The 24,507-nt window shown below is 49.1% G+C and overlaps 2 protein-coding genes across 3 annotated transcripts in view; both read left to right on the top strand.

Moving 5' to 3' along the window:
- Positions 1-14,800, top strand: part of pdlim5a (PDZ and LIM domain 5a) — a 74,619-nt gene extending 59,819 nt beyond the window's left edge. Inside the window, exons 8-13 of the mRNA XM_018758378.2 lie at positions 3,973-4,100; positions 9,515-9,692; positions 11,275-11,455; positions 12,069-12,189; positions 12,478-12,593; positions 12,708-14,800. Coding sequence (XP_018613894.1) covers positions 3,973-4,100; positions 9,515-9,692; positions 11,275-11,455; positions 12,069-12,189; positions 12,478-12,593; positions 12,708-12,797 — 814 coding nt within the window. The 3' untranslated portion in view covers positions 12,798-14,800. The remainder of the gene's footprint in view (positions 1-3,972; positions 4,101-9,514; positions 9,693-11,274; positions 11,456-12,068; positions 12,190-12,477; positions 12,594-12,707) is intronic.
- A 4,455-nt stretch (positions 14,801-19,255) lies between these two features.
- The window catches only part of bmpr1ba (bone morphogenetic protein receptor, type IBa), a 99,672-nt gene continuing 94,420 nt past the window's right edge, over positions 19,256-24,507 (top strand). Inside the window, exons 1-2 of one of the 2 annotated variants that reach the window (XM_018758358.2) lie at positions 19,256-20,010; positions 21,325-21,333. The gene's annotated coding sequence lies outside the window, so the exon portion shown is untranslated. The remainder of the gene's footprint in view (positions 20,011-21,324; positions 21,334-24,507) is intronic. The other variant, XM_018758357.2, reaches the window with a different exon arrangement.

Below are 24,507 nucleotides of genomic sequence, written 5' to 3'. Positions count from 1 at the left end.
GGTCTGGGGTTTGAATCCTGCTTGGTGTGCCTTGTGATGGACTTGTGTCCCACCCTGGGTGTGTCTCCAGCCCTGTGTTGCTGGGTTAGGCTGTGGTTCGCCGCAGTTTGCCTCAACCCTGCTTGGGACAAGCAGTTTCAGCCAGTGTGTGTGTATTTAGTTCCCTAACTAGCTTGTAGTTGACTATACAACTGGGTGATTTTTTACTGGAGTACTTCGGGGTAAGTACCCTTGATCAAAGGCACTTCAGCAGACAGGGGATTCAGCTCATGAACCTTCAGCTTGCAGTGACAACGTGAACTTCTACACCACCTGCTATCAAACACCTGTTTTTTCCATCCTCGTGTCTTTCCTTTCTCCTGTTTCTATGGTGGCCAGACTGTTGGATCTAGCAATGTCCCCCTTGGATATTACGTCGTTTTCAAGGCAACACCTCTCAAAGCCACACGTGAGAGTTAACCAGATTATTCCTATATTTATAGTCGACAATGAAGGCTCTTCATCCTGCCTAGGCTGAAAAGGACATCGTTTTTCGGCATCAGCGCAAATACAGAATTGACAGCACGATCTTCTAAAACCAGTTGGCTGGCATGAAAAGTTTCTGCACTCCAACGAGTGGTCCAGGGTGATCTTTGCATGTGTTATCTGTGTTCTGTGGTCGCTGCAGTGATTAACGGACGTGATCCAAGACGCCCAAGAAGTGGCAACGAGCGTGTTTTCGGTGTCCCCTTTGGCATCGTGCTCCAGGTTGCCAAATTGCACAGCGCTGTTGCTAAAACAGACGGGGCATCAGAGAACTGCTGCGACAGCATAGCTGTAGTGCCTGTCCGAATGCCACGAGTGTAAGGTTTGTGCGCTGGGCAGAGCGCAGCGATCGGTGGGTGGGACCACGGAAAGCTTAGCGAAACCACTCGTACCCCCATGTGTTGGCCTTGATGGCAGCCGCCAGCCGCTGAGTTGTGCTGCCCTGACAACGATAGTGTTATGTCTGAGAGATGGCGTCTCGCGCCAGCTGCCGTCACGCTGCAGCGACTTGGCGCGAGCACCAATCTCAAACACCGCAATATGTCTTTGAACGTGGTATGAAGGAGACATTCCCTTGATTGGGGCAGCTGTAACAGGACGGTGTCTGGCGGCTGCCGCTGCAGTGGGCCCTGCTGGAGGGCGGAGAGCAGTTGGTGTGTTTCCCATGGCTTCCGCTCTTGTTTTATTGGACAGCTGGTAGTGTAGTGGTTAGAGTTACTGCCTTTGCATCCAAAGGTTGCAGATTTGATCTGCATTTCCAACTATAGTACCCTTGAGCAAGGTACTTACTCTAAATTGCTCTGGCAAAGTTACCCACTTGTATAAATGGGTTCAACATTGTAAGTTGCTTTGGAGAAAAGCATCAGCCATATGGTAAATTTCATTGTTTGGCGAAACGAGTTTTCGGAGTTGGGTTCTGAGATCTGCTCTCAGACCTGTGAAGTGGACAGAGGGGAGCTGGGTGACTGCGGTTGCCTTAGAGCGGTCTGTCTTATTGACTTGTTTCAACTAGCATGGGTTAAATCTGATCCTTTGCATTTATTCATTCAGCAGACACTTTTCTACAGTGCAACGTTAAGGGATGTACAGTTATTTACTCATTTATACAGCTGGGTTTTTTTCAGTGGAGCAACTTCAGGGTACGGACCTTGATCAAGGGTATTACAGCAGGAGCTGCAGTTTGAATCTGCAACCTCTGAGCCCACAGGTAGTAGGTCTAACTGCCATACCACCTGTTGCTTTCTTTAATCAGCCTTTGACCTTATTTATTCCCTTTTCGCTCTGTGGGACAGGAACCAGACAGAAGTGTGTTCCACTGTGCCCTGCAGACTGGTTTGGTGGGTGTGTCTTGACTGTGGTACCTGAAAGATCATCACACCTGCTACTCAGTCTTTCAACTTTCTCACATCTTTTTTGTTAAAGGTCTTTGCTCAGATGAACTCCGGAGGAATGTTGACCCTCAGATGGAACTGGGACACCTGTGCTGTACGCAAATCAGAGAATTTTTGCGCTGAATTCTCAGCATCAGGTGTATATTGCTGATGAACTAGCACCTGACCAAAGGGTGGAAAAAAAAAAACACGAAAAGAATTACCAAAAATTTTCAGTTGTAAGCATGTGCATGAGGTCCTTGCTCTAGCCATTCCAAAATATCCAGCTGTCTAAACGACTAAGAATCTAAACCTGTAAACTGTGGTTGCTGTGGGTGACAGCAAACGGGGCATGAAACATTCACCCAGAATGTGTGTTTTCTCTGGCGCTCCTGATTGAGCACTTCCTGTTGGAGGAGCGTCTTCCCAGAACCTTAACGGGACATCTGGAACCTGGGCCTGGATGGGTGGCGATGGAGCCTCATCGGATCAGCCCCACGGCGCCGCTGGCCAGGGACGGCTCTTAATCCCATCCACAACCCCTCTAATTGAGGTGATTGGTGGAGCCTCCTGACAAAGCACCCGCTAATTGATTGTGATGAGCGGATGATTGGGTCCAGTCTGGTTCCTGTCAGGCCCATCGCTTGTGACCCACCCAGCCCCGCCTGTGAAGCCGCCGCCCGGACGTCTCCATCCCGTCGCACGTCACCGGCGCGTTGGCCTGATGCAGCTACCGACAGTAATCAGAGTAACACAATAACTGCTGCAAAAAGGACATCTGTCTTATTTAGCCGCCCGGGCCAAATGTGTATCCCGCCCACACACTCGCTTCTTTCCGACTGCTCCGGAGTATCGCTTATTTTTGCCAGATTTTTCCTGTTCGGTGGGAACGGCGGGTAATCAACAGTGGATTTTAATATGTGGAGGGCTGGGGCGGGGGGGGGTACTAGAGATTCTGAGTCTGTGCATCTTTCCTTCCTTCCTTCCCTTTGTAGAGTAACTTGGCATCACTCAGTCGCTGACCTTAGTGACCTCCATCATTTCTCTCCTGTCTACTGTCTGCATCCTTAGCTCACTGTTCTCTCTCTGGCAGGGTGCAGGGGTGTGCGGTGGGTGGGGTGGGGGAACCTCAGTGGACGAAAAGCAGTTTTTGGCAGTGGGGTTATCAAACACAAGCAGCCTGAAGCAGCTCTCTTGGTTCGGGGCCAGGTGCGCGAGCTCGGAGCCCCGCACAAAGCTCGTTTCATCAGCGCAGCTCCCGTTGCCATAACAAACGCGCCCCAGGGCCCAGTCGCCAGGGACGGGGGAGACTGACGCTGAACAGTTGGCACAGCTGACGATTTTGGGAAACGGACTGTCTGAAACCTTGGCCCACCCAGAACCTTATAGATACTGAAAAGTTGGCTCGTGGTTGTGATTCCATACATGGAGATTCTTTCATCCCTCACTTATGAAAAAACTCATCAGGCCTTGGACTGTCAGAGAGAGAAAAGAAGCGGTGGGGGGCTTTGCGTGTGTGTGTGTGTGCGTGTGTGTGTGTCTGACCCCCATGTTTGCACAATCTTCTTGTGTGTATGGCTTTGTGTTCTTTCAAAAACATATTTAATGTTCGTGTGTAAATGTGTCTGTACGTTTGAGCCCCGGTGCCCAAGTTGGCAAGTCGGCATGGCCACACATCCAGAAATCACCGTGCCGGAAAGCTAAACCGAGTACCTTACATTTTCATTATGTTTCTGGAAGAAGAACAAATGGAATAACGTAACAGAACTCTTCAAAATTCACCCGTATGAGGAGAGCGGCAACCATCTGGGAGACTGAAAGGGGCTACGAGTTTGGGTGAACTCCACACGCACAGGTGTTACACTGCATGGTGATGATCTCGCTTTAGTGTTCTGACAGTGAGCAGAAATGATGCGCAGTGGTCCAGTAAAATGTAGCATATCTTTTTTGCTCGATGTCTTATGTTAGATATGTTCCCGTACTCCCTTGTTCACTAGGTGCTTGTAGCCTTGATGTTCTGTACCTGCTGGGAATGGCAACTGACTGCTTTCATCGTGTTTGTGTGATTCCTTTCCAGTGAGGTGGTAGACGAAGCCGTGTCCTGCGCTCAGACTACATCTCCTGCGAAGACCATGACCAAAAGCCCTAATGCTGGACCTCAAAATGCCAACTCTTTCACTGTCAAGCGCACCAGCAGTTTGGCAGGTATGGATGTGTTCTCAGTGTTCATACTTCACTCTGTATGTGACAAAATATTTGTACCATTAGAGCCCCCAGAGGGGTAAGTAATAGTTGAAGACAGGGAGCCAAGCGATAGTTACACATAGTGTAAGGTATTCTGTAGGGATGCGCCATGTAGGACGCTCAGCTGTAGAGCAAGCTACAGTAAGGCATTTTACACATGGTACAGACAGCGAAACAAAGTATGGCATCCTATAGCAGGGAAACAGTATACAGAAGGGTGTCCTATAATAAGGAATCCTATAATAAGAACAAAAGTGGAGGAGAGAACATTCTGGAATCACTCCATGCCTATGTGGTTGCCAAGAGTTGATACCGACTCCAGGACTTAACAGCGTAGTGATGAACGCTGAGCAGGGTATCCTGCAGTAGGGCGTTCTACAGCGGGGAATGCCGTAATGAGGACACTGGTGGAGGACGGGATGTTCTGGAGGTGCCCTGTGTCTGTCCATAAGAGTCATTTTAAACCTGAAGGCACTTTATAATAAGGAATCCAATAGTGTCAATAGCACTGTAGTAGGATATCTTTTAGTACAGTGTCTTATAACAGTATATCCTACAGTAGGGCATCCAATAATGGGGCATCCTTCAGTAGCGCTTACTACAGTACAGTATTATGCAGCAAGGCATCTTATAACACAACATCCGATGGCACGTCATCTAATAATAGGGCACCCTAAGCCATGGCATCCTACAGGAGGGATGGGGAATTAGAGAATTTTATAGTACGTCATACTATAGTAAAGAATCTTGGGCAAGGATGCTCAGTGAGGCACGAGGCTGTGACGGCCTGTTCTCCATCTCTGTTATTGATGTAGCATAGGCTGTCCTCTGCCCAGGTGCCCACCACTATATGTAACAAGTAAAGACCTCCTGTGATACCCATTGAATTTCCATGAGCCTTTGCAGACTTGTGCAGCCTTTGTGATCACTGCTGGTCCTCTAATCCCTGCATGGCTAAATCAGTGTAATTGACTGCATATTTTAGTGTGTAGGCCTACGCGTCTTTCTAACGGGGCATCTGTAAATTCTTGGAAATTCAGTTTGCTTCATGAAACCAGTTGGGCCTCCATGATTATCCCAGAGCCAACCAGAGCATTGCGTCGCATCATTGCCTTATCAAAGTCAACAAATTCAACTCATCCAGCTGTTTCTCCGCGTCGGGGACAACGGCACCGAGACATGATTCTTGCTCTCATTCGCGGTTAACAGTATTTGACTTGTGACCATTTTAATGCTCGGTAAATGGTGATAAAGGTTAAAATTGAAGAAAATGATGTGATATATACACACATACACACACACACACACACACACACAGTCTGAAACCTCGTATCCCAAGCGGGGTCCTGGTGAGCTGGAGCCTAACCTGGCAACACAGGGCGCAAGGCTGGAGGGGGAGGGGACACACCCAGGACAGGACACCAGTCTGTCGCAAGGCACCCTAAGCGGGACTCGAGCCCCAGACGCACCGGAGAGCAGGACCCGATCCAACCCACTGCGCCACCGCACCCCTCATAATATACACCGTAGTGATAATTTTATCTGCTGTAAAGATGAGATATTTCAAGTGAACCTGTTACTCAAGCACTTTAAAATTCCACGAAGTAACAACTTGCTTTTCTTCTGAGGGAGACTAAATGGTGGTAGTTAGATTTTATACATTTAGCTGATCCTTTTCTCCAAAGCAGCTTACAGTGTTGAGCCACCTACATACAATTATGTACCCATTTAAACTGCTGGGTAGTTTTACTGGAGCAATTTTAGGATGAGCTCCTTGCTTAAGGGTACTACAGCTCTAGGTGGGAATCAAACCTGCGACCTTCGGTTCCACACACACACTCTCTCTCTCTCTCTCTCTCTCTCTATCTCTCTCTCTCTCTCTCTCTCTCTCTCTCTCTGTCTGTCTGTCTGTCTGTCTGTCTGGGCGCAAGGCTTGGGGGGGGGGGACACACACCCAGGACAGCACGCCAGTCCATCACAAGGCACCCCCAGCAGGACTCGAACCCCAGACCCACCGGAGAGCAGGAACAGGCCACACCCGCTGCGCCACCGTGCCCCCCCTTCTCTTCAGATCCAGCTCAATTTAAATTAAATTATGAGGTGGTTGGTTTTTTCTATTCATGCTCTCAGAAAGGTAATCATAACTGGGACCGGAGACAAACTGTTGGAGCTGAGCGCTAACTGCAACCCCCAGTGTTGTAGTGCTCCTCGTTGGCCAGATGGAGACAGCCCAGCACTGCACGTAATGAGAAGGTGCCGGCGAAGTCCTCGTACCGAGCAGGCACCGAGAGCGGCTCCGCTGGAGTCGCGCCAGACGTAGGTCTGGAGCGGCGCGATGGCCTGTCAGCGCTCTTTAGCGGAGATCGGCCCGTTCTCGGGACAGCTCCCGGGGTTCTGCTCGGGTCCATTAAAAACAGCCCAGGAATGAGCACCTGGGAATTTGACCCGAGCACGGCGAGACTTGGATGTAATAAATCGCACGCGCTCGTCACGTAGGCCGAGAGCACAAACGCCTTCCTCGTTTCGCACTTCATTTGTTTGTCCGCCGTTGATCGAAAAATGTGGCCTTTCGCTGTCGGCTCATTAGTAGACGTTTCGCTCAATTACGATCCCGCGCGAGGCACAGCGCCAACGCCGTGTTTGTCGTCCGCTGCGTGAAGAACGGAGGACGTTTTTCAGCCGCACTTGAGCAGAAGCTAGCAGGTGCGGCAGGCGGCGAGCGACGCCCCGATAAACTTTTCGCATTTTTTCTCTCCAAGTCACGTTCGGTTTCGCGCTGGCGAGGAGGAGCGTCGGGAGCCATGGTGCGTAGGTAGCGGCGCTGAGCTGCGCCGTCGGAACGCAAGGCCCGCTTCGGAACCCCGACGACCCGCACTTTCCACCTCTCTCTGCCCCAACACACGCTGCGGAAACACAGGACGCCTGTACAGCGAGTGTTTACCAAGGGGAACTCGTGGTCCTTTAAGTGGGTTTTTGGACAGACCTGAGCTCCCCTTCTGTCCTGCTTATCCCCCACCCCGGGTGTGTATTTGTGTTTGCAGGAAGGGGGGGGGGGCCCACTGTTATTTTAACAGGGGAGGATGGGTGCTATGTTCCCCTATTTATGTCCAGGTTTAGGGGGTGTGGTGCTTAGGGGGCTGGGAGGCCCTAGAGGGTCTATAGCAGCAGTCAGCAAGGCACCCCCCTGCACTGACACCTGGCAACCAAGTGCAAAAAGACCCATTTTAGCCAGTGTGCTGAAGCAGGTCTGGTGAAACGTGTGTGTGTGTGTGTGTGTGTGTGTGTGTGTGTGTGTGTGTGTGTGTGTGTGTGCGCGCGCGCGCGCATGCACACGTGTGTGTGTCCTCCACACAATCACGCTACTGAGGGAGAAGACAGGAAGCGAAGGACAAGGAGACCCCATCCAAGGCAGGCAGTACCAGATCATGACAAGTCTGAACCCAAATCAACGAAACACTCGTCCATAAGGACGGTATGTGTTGTACTGTAAAGCATCATATTAATAAGATAACTTCTCTGTGGGGGGGGGGCTGGGGAACCACATGGGCAGGGCAGCCCAGCTAATTAACAGCGAGCTCATCCAGGCAGCTCTGTGTCTCCGTGAAGCCCAAGGGAGCTCTCCTTTCAGAATCGGACCGGACTCTTCATGCGGAAACCGGGTTGTCTGCTGGCCGTCGTGGAAAATGAGTCCGCGATGGGCGTGTCTAAGAAAAGGGAATGAGGAAAGAGCCGGAGCTGGGCGGAGAAAGAGGACGCTGTTCGATGGGGCAGGAGCTCTATTGTCTGCGCACAATATCGTCTGCAGGCCAGTGGACCGGTAGGGTAGATGAGCTAACCCACCCACCAGCCAAGCCTCTGCAGATACCCATCAGCAAGCGATTAGAGTTACCGCCAGAATGTTCCTCTATAGCAACCTGACACCCCCACCCCGCCTCTGCATTGGTGCGATGCAGAGTGATGCCGCTCTTCGTCCCACCCCTGCAACTCGCCGTAAACGCACTCCTGGTCCTCCCGGTCTGTTGTTCCAGCCAGCACTCCCCCCCTCCCTCCCTCTGCTCCCCACCTAGATGAGCCCCCCCGTGCCCTCTGACCTCTCTCTGGGTCGGCTGCTTTCCAGTTTTTGTTTTTCTGCCCTCTTCCTCAAGGAATGCGCGCCCCCTTCCTGCAGAGGTCGCGACCCCTGACCTCACCGAGCCGCCTGCCGATGTTTGTGTTTTGAACCGGGTGTCGGCTCGGGTTCGGAGCGCATTGTCTCGCTGAGGAACGGCGAGGTTGTGTATGGGGAGCCTGTCATTCCCTCAAACTCCCAGAACACATCTGGCCAGAGGGCATCCAGCTACTCACGTTACCCGAAACATAGCGACTGGCTCGTAGGCTGGGGCATCTGCTGCTGGCCACACCCCTAGTGCAGTAGGTCCCAAACCCAGGGTGGTGCCACAAATAAGGCTCATAAGGGTATTCCTGGTGGTCTCAGGATGGTCTAAAAAAAGAAATATTACAGTGTTACAAGGGGATTACTTCACTGGCACAGTAGGAAGGGTTATTGAAATAGTAATTAAAATAGAATAGCTGCGGATAATAAAGCATCCATACGCGTTTAATGATGTTTGAGCCAATTCACAGCCAGTGGTCAAATGTCAAGTAGATCAGCAAGGAGCCTGTTATTAAGCAGCACTCACTTGAATGCAGTGTTACAGGAGGTACTCTATTATTGGCCTTTTATATTTATACATTTATCGGACACTTTTCTCCCAAGCACCATACTGTGTTTACACACACAGACACACGCAGTCCGAAACCGCTCGTCCCGAGCGGGGTCGCGGCAAACCGGAGCCTAACCCGGCAACACAGGGCGTAAGGCTGGTGGGGGAGGGGACGCACCCAGGATGGGATGCCAGTCTGCCACAAGGCACCCCAAGCAGGACTTGAACGCCAGACCCACCAGAGAGCAGGCCCCAGTCAAACCCGCTGCGCCACCACACCCCCTATACAGTGTTTAACTGCCTACAATTATCTACCCATTAATCCATGAATTCTATGCATTGTAACACAACATATCAAAATGGTTGGTTATTAACGCTGCATGTACCAGCATTTCGGGTCACCCGGCCAGGACAAGACTCTATTTAAGGTTGCTGGCAAAAAATCTGAGACCACAATTGATTGCTGTGCTGTGACCGTAAAGGTCAGCAGGTGGTGGAGAGCAGGACCCGGTCCAACCCACTGCGCCACTGCGCTCCCCCCACAAGACAATATCCAGCCACACAAACTGGCCAAAGTGTAAAATTGCAATATCAACAGGATACATGCAATGTAACATTGGACTGGGGTTCAAGACTTATGTCGCCAGGGTTTCTCTGTCCTGCTCCCTGTAGACCCTGTACAACCGAAACCCGGTGCTCAGAAGGGCCATGTGACCCCAAAGGGACCTTGTCCCACCCGACCAGCCCCACAACCGCATCCCAAAGATGAGGACTCCCTGGTGCAGCGTGCGGAGCACATCCCTGCTGGTACACGCACGCCCATGTGCAATCACTGCAACATGGTCATCAGGTGAGTCCGGGTCACCGCTGAGCCCAGCATCTTAGCAGCTCTCCCTCCATCTCCCACATTATGAACTGAAGCAGGATGCTAAATGGTTAAGGCACTGGACTTCAGACTGAGAAAAAATACAGGTTTGCATCCTAGGGTGGACGCTATTACATCAAAAGCGGGTCAACAGTATTCTCGTCTGTGCCCTGCAATTTGAATCGATAACCAGTTATTCCTACATTTGTCTAAACGATTTGTATCCGAACATTGCAATTCATACTCGTAATTGAAGGAGTTGGTAAGTGTAGTAAACTGCTGTTTCGCAGCGTTAGTGAAATTCCCAGCTGACTACTGTAAGTGGATACATTATTCTGGGCAAGTCCCTTTAGATAGAAGGGTATAAATAATGAAATAGTGTTTGCTTAAGGCTTTCTGACAGTGAGAAGCTCAAGGGAGGGCACTGTAAGCACAGTGTCTGAAATAGCCTCGCTGATGAGTTCTCAGTGGGCGGCGTCTCACGGCGGAATGGAAACGGCGCTCAGGCCACGCGCACCCCGTTTCAGCAGATAACCTCCACGGAAAGTCCATTCAGTCACGCGCTGAAGGAGGGGGACCTGTTGGTTGCGGTCCGCCGGTATAGGGTTCTCATTTTAATTTTCCAAGAGGGATGGTGCCGATAGAATAACATGACGGTCGGCAGAGGGCTTTCCTCCACGTAATTACAGTTCGGCTCGATCGCTGGCTTCTGATTGGTTCGCTTCGCCTCTTGCCAGCTTGTCGTTGGATGGCAGTAAAGACCGCGGTTGGGTTTTGTGAATCCGTTATTGGATGGAACCAAAGACTGAGGTTTGTGTGTCGCCCGCTCATTATGAGACGGTAGCTAAGACTGGGCTCGGGTGTCGCCTCTGCTGTGAATGGGGATCCGATGTTGGTGTGGGTTACTGTGAGCCCAGGGGATAGGGTGGCGCATACGCACTGCTGCCAGCAAGAGCCGACGGCGGCTCAGTTTAGAGTAACCATTGTCCGCGCTCAATACGGGCCTGTTGTTTTGCCACTTAGGCTAATCATCCTATTTGTAACCCTCGCTTCTGCAGCCATCATGGCGCGGCGGCCCGCGCTGAGCGCGTGCGGAGCCGCGCGAGCCGTCGCCCCGCCCTGCACCGATGCGCCGGGGACGCAAATCTACACGCGCCCCGACACTTCCCTACACGCCTACAGCCACAAACCACCAATCCGCACACACCTGCAGTCACATCTGCATGCAAACAACCTTTAAAATTCCTACACTTGCTCTGCCTCGCATGCAACAGTGTAGGCAAATATCTGCAGATATTCCAGCTTTGCGCAGACGCCTTTCTCGGCGATTTGTCCCCCTGCGAGGTCTGTAATTTTCCTCTCCGTGTTCGCTGGTAAAAGCAGTGTGAAATCTGTTTCCCAATCTGCTACATGTTCTGGCCCAGCTGTGTCCCTCTCGTAGCCTCCCCCTGTGGCCCTGCGTTGGCCCTGCTCTTCTCACTCTGTTGTGTGTGTGTGTGTGTGTGTGTGTGTGTGTGTGTGTGTGTGTGTGTGCGTGCGTGCGCGTGCATGCGCATGTGTGTTGCAGGGGCCCCTTCCTGGTGGCCATGGGAAAGTCATGGCACCCCGAGGAGTTCAACTGCGCGCACTGCAGCACCTCCTTGGCGGACCTGGGCTTCGTGGAGGAGAAGGGGGCCGTCTACTGCGAGCACTGCTACGAAGAGTTCTTGGCCCCCACCTGCGTTCGCTGTCAGCACAAGATCCTGGGGGTGAGCGCCAGTCTCGTGGGACATTCCCGAAATGGCGAGGAAAGAGCAGGGAGAGGAGAAGGGGGAGCGTTCGGGGCCAGATGGGGAGAAAGTGACTCCAGGCCTCTTGATGGGGAACCTGGGGGGGCGATGGAAAAGAGACCCCTGTCTTGGGAAACATTCGTGCTCCAATATTCCCACTATTTAACTCCTAATGGCCGTCTAACCCTCAGACACAACGTGCGCGCGCACCGTCCTCGGTGTCTGTTGTCCTCACGCTCACCTCCACGCACTCGCTTTCTCTGAACTGAGCCGCGGGAGATGGCCGTGCCATGCGGCCCGGGGACCGAGCGCGGGCGCACGTCATCGAGAGGCGATAGAGAGGTCACTGCGAGGGCGGGTTAGCCGGGGGCATGAGGACGTGATGAGTTCTCGTTTACTGTGGCTTCACCTGCAGTATCCCGTGCCTGCATGAGGCTATTTAGGGCTCTCGGATATTTGTGCTTGCGTGCGTGCGTGTGTGTGTGAGCCCGGGTCAGAGCTCCCTGCGGAGCAAGGCTTGAGTTTCCGCAGAAACACGCCGGCTCGCGTCTCGCTCCGCCGCTCTCTCCCTACCTCTCGCACACGTTTGCAGGAAGTGATCAACGCGCTGAAGCAGACCTGGCACGTGTGCTGCTTCTTGTGCGCGTCCTGCCAGCAGCCCCTCCGCAACAACACCTTCCACCTGGAGGACGGGGAGCCCTACTGCGAGAGCGGTGAGCACAAGGCAGCGTGCGGCTCTCGGTCAGCCCGCTGTCAACACCCCTCTCCACGCTCACACCGCGCACGGTACACATGTTAACACGCTCCGCATCCCCAGCGCCGAACACGCACCCAGAGCTGAGCCCCAGCACCGGTCGGGGTCTGACGGTGCGAGACCCTCGCATGTTAACGCGCCGCACCAGCGATCGCGTTCCAAGGATAGGAGGATAGGGGCTCGCGGCAAAGCCAACGAGCAACAGCGGAGTGTGTGAGTGCCTTCTTTGCGTGCTGTCGCCTCCCAGACTACTACAGGCTCTTCGGCACGAGCTGCCACGGCTGCGAGTTCCCCATCGAGGCAGGAGACAAGTTCCTGGAGGCCTTGGGCTACACCTGGCACGACACCTGCTTTGTGTGTGCGGTACGTCCGCTTCTGCACGTGTGTCGGCTCTAGCCTCCGTGCCCGACGCCAGGGAGCGTGTGTCCTGTACTCATCGTTGCCTTCTCTGTGTGTGTGTGTGTGTGTGTGTACTAGGTGTGCTGCGCAAGCCTGGAAGGTCAGACGTTCTTCGCCAAAAAGGACAAGCCCCTGTGCAAGAAACACGCTCACTCCGTCCACATCTGAGACGGCAGCGATCGCCCCTCTTGGGAGGGTCCAAGAGGACAAAAAAAAAAAAAAAAAAAAAAAAAACACAAAAATGTGTTCTTTTGGCTCTCCGTACGCTCGTTCAAACTATCGATTTCTCTGGCGTGTGTGGACCGTATTTAGCGCAAATATTTAGTTTTTATCGAGATGTAGCCCTATCTGCTCGGCTAACTGCCCTTGGAGGTGTCCATTTCACCACATTCGCTGAAAATTTGACCAGGATACAAAGGAATCAATGAAGGACGGCGAATTTTTAGTGACGGCGATGCTGTCGTCCACATCGAAACCCGTGTCTTTTAGTCTTTTTCATTTGCAATTTATTCAAAACCCGCTCTGTGACGGATGTACCCTGGGTCATCCCGCACCGAGCTTCAGGGACAGGAGGACTTGAGATCATCAAGACCTTGCACTGGACAACCAGTTAGCTGTAATAAAGTTTACCGAAAGCCATCTCAAAAAAATATAAATGATGGTATGCGAAGAAAAAACAATCATGTTTCTCATTTTCCATTTTGAAAGGCTGTGACTTACCCTTCAGCTCACACTGATGGGAAGTGGGATGCTGGGGGTGTACGGAAATCAGCGGGGCCCTTGCGGTGAAGAGCAGCACTTGTTGTTTGTGAGAAAAATTCCCCGAAGCACACGCGGCGAAAGAGGGAGGGTTCGGATCCCGCGGAGCGGCGGGCTTTTCCCGAAAAGGGGGTCGGTTCATCTCCAGGGGAACGTGCAAGAACGGAGGGAAAGGAGAAGGCAGAGCAATGAAAGGGATAGGAGCAGAAGGGGTCAGAGCAGGAGCGAGGCAGAGTTTCCCCTCTTTGGCGGAGAGCTTGAGCCAAACCAGTGAGTCCAGCCGGTCCCCCGGCGCCGTGGCTCGCTTTTGTCAGGCTCGCTATCTGAGAAACGGTCGGCCACAAACATGCCACAATGAACCGCTTTGAAAAATGCGCAGACCGTCGATGTGCTTTTATTTGGTTAGTGCTGCTTTGCCCCAGTAAACATTCGTGCAAACCGTTATGAAAGGCATCAGTGTGAAAAGGAGACTTCTACCTTGAGCCTGAGCTGCAAAGTCAACTCAGCTTACAGCGTTCGCGGTCGTACCTCACGTACCAGACGTTTTCGCCGGTCGGCTCCGCTCCACGCGCCCTGCTTTTAACACGCTGGCAGCGAAAGGAATTTGCACCATACCCACTAACAGCTTTCACTGCATCAAAAATGATCATAAAGCAGCAAAAATGCTGATTTTACTGAGGATTGCAGATCCTCCCCTGGCTTTCGACTATCCGTCACCCTTTATTGTTGCGCCAGTCTTGTTATTCTGAGTCCGAGTCATTTATTCGGAATAAATAAGCGCTGAATGCTAATTAGGTGATACCCTACAAATGCATTAAAAAGAAGCTGTTGCGATAGGTTCACATGGTGCTTAAAGACTACGACTTGTATGTTGAAGGTTTCTGGTCGTAAACCTCGAAGGGGCCTTGCTGTTGTACCCGTTTGTAAGGAGTAAGGATGTCTAAATTACTGAGGTTAAATATTCAGCTTAATAAAATGCTTTTTTTTTTTTTTACAAACACATTGTTAAAAGTAATAGATGTATATGCTGGCAGATCTATTTTTTTTGGGATTCTGGGGGATTTTTAAAGAATTTTTTTTTGTGTATTTACATGTTAAGCACAGTCAGGACTATCAGTTGGGTTGTTTTTGAAAGCAGAGTCTGGAGCGGCTTATCTTTGGGAATCCCAATTAGGAATTTTCATTTTTTTGGTCTTACTTTGGGGCTTAATGTTTAGTGGCTCAAAGATTAGCAGCTTGGATCCTGATTGGTTAGTCAATGAGCATGTTCTTTGTATTTATTTTGAAATAAAAAAGTTGTACCTGGATAGCAAAGTGTGTCTTCAGTGTACACACACACACACACACACACACACACACACACACACAGAGACGGTAATGTGCAGAAGAGTCAAGCGCTATGCACTGGGTACACAAAAGCAGGTGAAGTGTTGGATAGCATCATCATGGTCCCACAGCTCCTCCTCAACATTGGCAGGTGGCATTGCTCAGTTTTAAAACCATAATCATTTAAGGTAAAAAGTGACAAACACACACACACGCACGCACACACGCTGAAGGCTTACCACATGGAGTTCTCAACGCAGCTGTTCGTCCTGGTTTGTTTGTTGAGGTTAGGGATCAGTGAGGGTCCTCTGTGATCTGCTGCACCGAGCTTCTGGAGCGAAGAGTGTTTGGTTTGGTAGCTGAAATGTGTCTCGGCAGTGCATGGCAATGACTCAGAGTTAAACGCTGCGGTTCCCTAAGCAATGTCATCAAAGTCTTTGCCAAAAATGAACTGCATGATTTGAACTATTTTTTTTCTTTTGTTTCTTTTTGCTTTTAAATCCACTGAAGGAAAGTATGAAACCCAATTGAGCTGTAAATGTGTTTTTGGCTGTTGTGCAGTTCACGCTGTAGCTCGGAATCAGCATTGACCCGTCTGGCAGACGTGGAAGGAAGGTCCCGTTATCATTTTTACGTTAGATCCTGGGAGCGCAGCCTATAGGGATGAGAATGAGTGATCATATCATCCACAACTTCACTTTTCAGAGACCCCCCCGAGACCTCCCAAGCCGCTCCCGACTACTGTCCAGTCATCAGCTGTTTATTTTTTTCTTTAGTGGCCAACCTAAATTAACCTCTGTTCTGTGTCAAAGGATGCGTGATGTTTATAGCCGGAGAAAGTATCTGTCTGTAACTGTTCTGAGAAATTTAGTCTCATTGCTTATGAAAAGGCCTCGAAATGAAGTCCATGTATCAACTCCTATTATTATTATTATTGTTATTATTATTATTAATTATAATACACACACACACACACACACACACACACATCTTGTCTGAAACCGCTTGCCCTGAGCAGGGTCGCGGTGAACCGGAGCCTAACCTGGCAATACAAGGCTGGAGGGGGGGGGGGGACACACCCAGGATGGGACACCAGTCCATCACAAGGCACCCCAAGCGAGACTTGAACCCCAGATCCATCAGAGAGCAGGGCACCACTGCGCCCCCCTTAATAATAATAATAATAATAATAATAACAATAATAATAATAATAATAATAATAATAATAATAATAATAACTAAGAAATGAGTAAACACCAGGAAAAGAGAATGCTGGAATGCTATTTGAGTCTATGCTTCAACAGTTCAGGTTTAAAAGTAACACATTTCAGAGATAACCTCCACATTATCAACTGCCCTCAAAACATTTCTTTACTTACTATGTTGCATGACAGCTTGAGGTTGAAGCATCTTCATTTTTTTGTTTTTGCACGTTTCATTTAATACCAAACTGTGTAAGATACAACAATAACTGTGAAATACATGTTTAATTTACAGAGTCCTCAATGTGTTGTTTTACTTGTTGCATACAGTATTGCGTTATTTTATTTCTCTGCATTGCCGTTCATTTCGTTTTGTTAGGGCATGGGTTACAAATGTGACATCAAGTTGTTTTTCATGGGTTAGCATCAACCCTGAATGTGTACCCATGGCAGTGAAAGGCAGTCAAACCCCAGAATTTCGGCCTTTGTGTCTTCCAGACATTTCACCACGCTTGTGTAGTCTCAAGTAATGCCACAGGTAAAGTGAACATAATCGCATATTGCTATGTGGTGACTTTGCCTTGAAGTGTGTATGCATGTGTATCTCCCTGATTCATAGCACATACCTGTAGGTGTCTGTGACTCACTGTGTACGTGGGTGCGTATCCGTGGGTGACCATGCCTCATGGCATGGCGTGGCGTGTGCATCTCCCTCTGTCTTCCCATGCAGCGCTCTGTGTGTGTGTGTGTGTGTGTGCATGCCAGTATGAGAGTCTGACTGTGAGAGCCTCGTCTGTGACGGCCTACCTCTCACACCCGTTTTCATCAGGCCCCACAGGTGAGCAGTGGGTGTCCCCTCTGAGCCCATAGTAAACCCACACCAGCACGCTGGGCGACGGGGTCGCGACCCCTGCACCGCCACTCAATGGCACATTCACTAGGTATCACAAAGAGCACTTTCTCTCGCTCTGCGCCAACTGAAAGGTCTGTTTATGTTGAGATTCCTGCAGCTGGAGAGTAAGAGTTGAAAGGCTGGTTCGGTTCAGCCACCACTCAGACGGGCCTCCTGGGAAGGAGAGAGGAGGAGAAGTGCTCCTGAACACAGTGCAACGTTGTGTACAGGCAACGTGCACAGCTCTGGGAGGTGCAGTCAATCATCCAGTGAATGTTAAATTTATATAACACATTTACCAACTGAGATTGTCCCAAAGTGCTTCCCAGTAACCTTTTCCAGAGGGGACATTTAAAACAGAAAAATACAGGAGTGTGAAATTTTCAGAGCAGGGACAGGGAGAGGGGGATGCTGGGTGTTCTCACACTGCTGAGTCATGCCCATCTGCTCGGTTATGTGAATGAGCTGTTGCTCAAGGAGGTGAATGTAAACTAGGCAGTGTTGATTCAGAGAGATCTTAAAACAACGGTGGACGATAACCCTGAGACAGAGCAGCCACCTTCGAAGAGTCGGCGTATCAGTGTTCGTGTCCATTCCTGCAGTCGCACCTTCTGTTTATTCCTCGTTAAAATTTCCTTCACATGATGTCAGCCTTGCCAGACAAAGAGCTGAGCTGTTATCCAGATAATTAATTGCATTTCTTGTGTTAATGAGCATCTTGCCTCTGGGGGGACTGGGTTTCTGCACAAAGAAGCCCCAGGGCTGAGGTTCAGCAGTACCAGTTGTGGCTTTTCACTCCAGCAAAGCACTCTATAGGACGGGCAACAATCACCTGGGAGAGATGTGCAGATATTGTTTTCAGCATTGCCATGACAACTGACAGGTTTACTGGGCGTTGGAATACTTGATCTTGGCAACAGCTCTTCGATCACTCAAACAAGCAAATATACATTTACATGTATTCATTTAGCAGATACTTTTCTAAAAATGTGATATAAATCTCTGAGAAAAATACAAAAACTGCATTACACCAATAGAAGAAGAGATTTGGATGCAGAAACTTGGTGCTTGAGCACAGTCAATTTATCTCATGCCACTGTATCAACCAGTGTACATTACACCAGTAGCTGCATTAAGGCTTTTTCAAAATTATTAAACAGAAAAAATGCACATATATATTTATCAGTTACATATGAGATCAGAGGAGAAGCGAGTGTGAATAATGTAAAGAGATGAGTTTTGAGACCCTTCTTCAATGTTGAGAGGGAGGTCATTGCACCACACTGTAGCCAGAAATGAAAACCTTTATGATTTTGATTTTGGACTTTTTGTGCGTGGTACCACCAAGCAAACAGAAAGAGGTGGAGGAGCGTAGCAGTCTGGTTGGGGTGTAGCGAGTGATCAGCTCTTGTAGACATCTGGGAGCAGGTCTGTTGATAGTTTTGTAGGTTGTAACCATAATCTTGAATTTGTTGGGGGCAGCAAAGGTAGCCTGTGGAAAGGGACAAAGAGAAGGATACGTGGGAATGTTTTGGCAGGTCAAACACAATTTCTGCAGCAGCGTTCTATATCAACTGGAGAGGTTTGCTGGCAGAGGATGGATGTCCAGAAAGAAGAGGGTTGCAGTAGTCCAGCAAGATATCACCAATTTAAATAAAAATCCTTTAATTTAGGGTAATCTGCCTTTATTATTATATTAACCTTTATTTAGTGGACACTTCCCACTAAGTGAATATATGTACATGGAAATATTCAAGGCTGCCTTCACTGTCAGATAAACAACTTTACAATGACTAACTCAATTTTACAGCGAGTTATTGTTACTGTATCAATTCAAGGTACGGACCTTGATCATGAGAAGCAGCATGGCAGGGCAGTGAATAACGCTAGTGCTTCACAGCTTTTGGGATGTGTTTCCTGATCTGGGTTTGAATCCAACTCTGTCTTTTTGGAGTTTTCATGTTCACCCGAAGTTCATGATGGCTGTCTCTATAGCCCAAAAACGTGTGGAAGAAGGCAACGGTAAACCTCTTGTGTACCCTCCCCATTCCACATGAGTGGCTGCCCAACACAAACTTTGACTTGATGGCACTTATCCACCTACACTACAAAGAGAATCTGGAACCTTCATATTACAATGAGGTAGCCATCATCCCAACGCCAGCCGATTTTAGGTAATGTAGTCAAAAAGTATATCAGAATGTGAATTCAGCTGTGAGTTCAGAGTTAGAATGTAGATTATTCAGGGTAATGTTGTGGTTAAGGACATAGATCATATCGCACAGGTTTCTAGTCCAATTCTGACTCCCTGCTACATCCGTGATGCCTTTGAGCAAGAAACTTAGCCTGAATTACTCCAGAAGAAAATCTGTACAGGCTGAACAATACTGAAGGTTTGCTTTTTTTAAATAAATCAACATCATTCATAATAAAAACCATGATGATAAGCTAAGTGGCCAACAGCTATGTAATTATGAAATCATGAAATTTAACTCTAAGTATGTCTACAATAGCAAAGTTCTTTACGTAAAACTGAAATAAACTTTCAGAGTCCAGGTCATTGTATCTGAAAAGTTGCAGTTAGGGATGCGATCAGAGGAGAAAACATTAGGGACACGATGGAAAAGATGAAGAACCGCATGGAGGACCATGATGAAGACTCAAGAACTTGTTGTGAAGGACTACGAAGAGCCCGGAAGAAGTGTGACGAGCCCTGGAAATGAACGGCCACGAAGAAGCGACAGGATAGAAAGAACAATAAGGACCATGATCAGAGCAATGAAGGACCATGATGAGGAACCAAGCATGAATGGTTGTGAGGAATCATGAAGAACCGCTCAGAACCGTGCAGAGACACAGTACGTTAGCGAGCCCAGAGCAGGCGGGGAGCACTTCCTCAAGGCGTCCCCCGGGGGCGCTGCGGAGCACGGCAGCCCTCGCCTCCTGACTCCATCACCGCGGAGGTAGCGGCAGCGGCAGCGGCAGCGGCCCGGGGGGAAAGGAGGGCTGGAGCGGCGGCGGCGAGGAAGAGCTCGTCACTCGGCTGCCAGTGGCCGTGAACGGGACCCGGTGCTGAAGGGGAGGCTTTGAGCGGCGTTCGAGGAAGAGGAGCTCCGGGGCAGCGGCGCGCAGCGGAGGAAGGGACTCGGCTCCTTCAGTCCGGGCGGCAGGACGCGACCGACCGGCCGGCAGCAGCGGGAAGGTAAACGGGAGCGAAGTTGTAGCGGGACGACCGCCGTGCTGCAGCGTGCAGTCCGGGGACAGTGATTCGAGCCTCGGCCCCGGTTCTCCAGCTCCCAGCGCCTCTGTCTGCGCAGCGCACCTTCTTTTATAAAACCGCCACCAGACGAGACGCGCGTTGTACCTGCTTGTTGGGCAGCATTTTGGCCACGTCCGACGTCACGTTAAAAAAGTGTTGCGACATCTGGAAAAAAAAGTGTTTTTCAAATACCTGTTTTTAGCGGGTTTAAGTACGGCTCCGCTCGCGAGCTCGTCGGCGCGCGTCTCTCCTCGCGCTCTGAGCGGGGAAAGTTACTTCTCCACAGAATTATTATTGACATTAATGGCGCGTTTTGCCTTTGGACATCTTTGCATGTGAAATTATAGTATGCACAGCGTCAAGCTGAGCAGCATGTCATGCCATGTGTACATTTGAATACTTTATATTATGTACAAATATTATTTCACATGACGAGCGGTAACGGTGCAGCAAATTGGAGCACTCCCGGCCCCCAACTAGATTAAAAAATACATTTAGTCTGCATAAATCGGCGCATTCACAATGATTTAAATAAAAAAGTAGCCGGTAACAGGAGGTATTGTTTGTTCTTGGGCAGAAGTTGCTGAAATAGTTGGTCTTTTTGACTGAGCAGAGAACTGCAGCTGCTAACAGAAACTTCTGAATTAACAAACCTACATAAAAATCCAGTTTTTTACACATACATACACTTTCTCAATTGTTCTTCTTGTATAGTACAACGTTGCACTCAATTTTTCTGTGCTCTTTTGTTTAAATTTACTAGTATGTATTAGTACATCTAGTAATATATTAAAATTGCAACCGTATGACATAACCATAAATAAAAGTCATAACTTTACAGTGCTTGCTGGCTGCATAAGTCATGTTGCAGACAAGGGCTACTTATTTCGCTTGCTGGTAAAATCCTTGCCAGCTCCCTAATATTAGCTTGGAGATCAATTTTGTAAAAATAGCTGGTGCACGTGCGAAGGTGACCCTGGCTGACGCGTTCCACAGGGGCCTTCTCACATCTGGGCGAGAAGAAGTAAATACATTCGCCTTTTCTTCACCACGCGGACGGTACCGCGCACCCTACCGTACCAAGTGTGGTCATGTGCGACCACAAAGGGAGAAAATATGGCTACGGGCAGTTTTCTCCGATTTTCTCCAAAGTGTCTTACAATGTAAAGCTACTTAACAGCGATTTCCCCCCCCCCCCTATTTAGGCAGCAGGGTAATTTTTCTTTTTTTTTCTTTTTTTTTTTTTTTTTACTGCAGCAATTCAGAGTAAGTACTTTGCTCAAGGGCACCGCAGCAGGAGGTGGGTTTTCAGCTCAGGTTCTTTGATCGGAAGGTAAGAGCTGTAAGCGCTGCGGCGGCGCTGCGGTTCACGCAGGTGAGGACTGTAATTTTTTTGATGCGCGGCTTCCTCTTTGGTTTTCCTGTTTTAGGCACACGCGTCTTGACCTCTGACCCGAGCCTGTGTTTCGCAGGTGCATTTTGTGTGGGGAGAGGTGGCTGCGGCACCCCTGGTAACTGAGTCCGTGGGCTACGTGTGGGAGGAGACAGGGCGGCGGTTTATAAATATAGACCGGGACCCGAACCGCTACCGAGGCAGCTCCCCGCACCGTGCAGCTTTGTGCCCGATCGCCCCCGCGCTCCTCCACCCTCCCCCACCTTGGCTCCGTAACCAGGTCCAGCTGCGGCGTGTGTGGGTTTAGAACCAGCCCGCGTCTGAACGGTGCACGTCCAAATGTTACCTCACCTCTCCGCCGTGCGCTGGGTCACCCTGGGAGCACGCAGGAAAACAGTCAGCAGATACGCGCTGGCAAAGCAGGGGAGCAGATGTGAGTGTGTGTAAGAGAAAGGGCTGGAGGGAGACTATCTGAACGTGTGCAGGTTTTGTCTTCGGACGTTCGTTACGCTCCAGGTTTTGAGTGAGATTCTGTTGGTTTTGGCAGCACATCCTTTAATGGTTAAAGGGCTGCACTTACGGCTGCGATTGATGGTTCGGCGGGCGGGGGGTAGAATATTCAGTAAAATGTTCAAGCTGCGTTTGCGCTGTATGAACCTGTCTGTTTGGGGAAATACATAATGCAGCGCGGTAAGTGTTTTTTTAAATTAAATTCTCTACCCGATTCTTATCTCAGTCTGGAAGGAGAATGTAGACCTGCCGTTGGACTCCACCTGGGTTTGTACAGGTTCCCAAATATTCATCATGGCCTGTAAATACCTGCAGTGGCATCTTGACTGTGCTCACTGAAAAGGGGGCAGTTTCAAATCCCAAGATAGGAACTTCCTCAGATTTGGTGATATATACATAGATCCAAAAACAAAAAAAAAACTCCCGAATTGTAAATTATATAACTCCATTCAAGGTATAGATAAATAATATAGCTATATGTACCTATAAACAGTTATGAACAGTTTTATGTATGTGCTGATGTAATGCGCTCATTGCATTTTTCTCTGTAATGTACATCGCTTTGTATCTGCTGAGTAAATATAGATGCACTATGTGGGTATGTAAATATAAAATTCAGTAACTATAATATATAAACTGTAACTATATTATATAAATAAGCAGTTGTTCTTTTTTGGTAAAGTTGATCTCTCAGTACATCTGTTCATTCAGAGATTTATATAGATAGAAACTGTTAATCACTAAGGAGATTGCTGATGCTGACAAATAGTTTCACAGTTTTATATAGTTTTACATTTATTCATTTAGCATATGTTTTTCTCCAAAGCAATGTGCATCTCATTTGAAAATACAAAGTGTTTATTACATTAGAGAAAGAGAGACATAGTTGCAGACATGTGAATACTTAGGTAAACCTACTTTGTTTATTTCCACCTTATGCACCAATGTTCCTACGAGTAGGTGCATAAAACTCAGGGTAGATGAAACTTGAGCACCTTCTTACAATTTTTTTTAAAAAGGTACAAAAACATTTACATACAGTAGTTTTTTTAAAAAAGATTATAGGTGATAGCTGAACCCAGTTTTATTCTGCAAAAACATTAGTGCAGGCGAATGTATTCAGGATGCTTGTTTTTGGTACTTTGACAGTCATTGCCTTTTCTACCAGATGGATAAACTTTTCTTGAACCTGGTACAGATTTGCAGTTTCTCCAGACACAGGCCTTGTGTTTTCCAACGGCTCGGGAATATCCGTACTTATCCCTTAAAAAGGACTCATCAGGAATCCAACCTGGCACTGACTAGACTGCTCTCCTCTGGATTAAACTCTGATGTGACTGTGACTGACATCTTTTTATTCTGTTTACAGTGCTACGTGACCATAATTGCTACCCCAGAGCCGTAATCAGGCCTCCGTCTCGGAGCTCGTGGTCCCTTTGTGATTGTAATGTGACACTGCGAAACGGAGGTCATGGACAGGAGGTGGGGAGTAATCCTAGCGACAGTAAAGGGAGACGGAGGCGCAGCCCGTGCTCTGGGTCTGGCTTGCTTAAACCGGATAGCTTCCCTATCCAGTACCCCTGCTGTACGCTGCCTGGTACTCCTGCTGGCTGCACGGGGAGAATCAAAGGAATGAAGTGGAAAGGAGAGCACCCGTCTCTCCCTCTTCATGCCGCTCCTTTAATATCGCTGACACCCGTGGGAGCGATGGCCTGGGACTTCGGGGGGGAAAGTAGGCCTCTAAGAGACGCTATCAGGTTAAGGTAGTCAAAGTACTATAGTTTTACTCTGCTGTCATTGTATTCCAGCAGAGGGCAGCACTAGGAGGTCACGGTTATCAATGAAAATGGTACTATTTCTTTACACTTTCTGTTCTGTGGTGTCTTTTTGCTGTTCAGGGTGGGGCAATTCTAAGGAGCAGCAGTCAGCACCATCCTGGCACTAGGCTGGATCGCTCTGAGTGCTGTTCTGTTGTTGGCCACACCAAAGACACTGCAGAGGTTCGGTGGGGGGGCAGGGTGTTGGTGAGTGAGGGATCTTGACCCATACTCCATTTAGAGCAGTTCAGCATGGTCCCGTGGAGAGACTGCATCATTCGTGGTCGACGACGTCTCGAAGCGATCATTCGACTGGTGCTTCTGGGAGTTTGATACCGCCTGTTTGTGTTTGACATGTAGGTGGACGTTCATTTGATTTTCCATCCACAGAACAGCTCGGCCGCTAAGCCTACACCGCCCCCTTTAACAATGGAGCTCTTTATAAAGACAACCTCACCCACACACAGCAGTCAACAGTGACAGCGCAGGAGATATGGCTCATGTTGTTCTGCTGCATAGTAGCTAATGGGATGGGGTTTTATCTCGAGGGGTTGCGTCATCTTTTCTTCTCGTGACAAATGTCAGGTGTACGATTCAACTTTTAATTATGGAGGGTGAAGAAAGACAAACATGAAGTACACCTATGTTTATATGAATAGATTGAGTCATCAGTGGTGTAAAGGTATTGCAGTATTAGTCCAGGGAACTTTTGAATGTAAT

Source organism: Scleropages formosus, chromosome 17, assembly GCF_900964775.1.
Source record: "Scleropages formosus chromosome 17, fSclFor1.1, whole genome shotgun sequence".
Lineage (NCBI taxonomy): Eukaryota > Metazoa > Chordata > Actinopteri > Osteoglossiformes > Osteoglossidae > Scleropages > Scleropages formosus.
The sequence above is the reverse complement of the archived record's forward strand: the minus strand, read 5'-3'. Positions and strand labels throughout refer to the sequence as shown.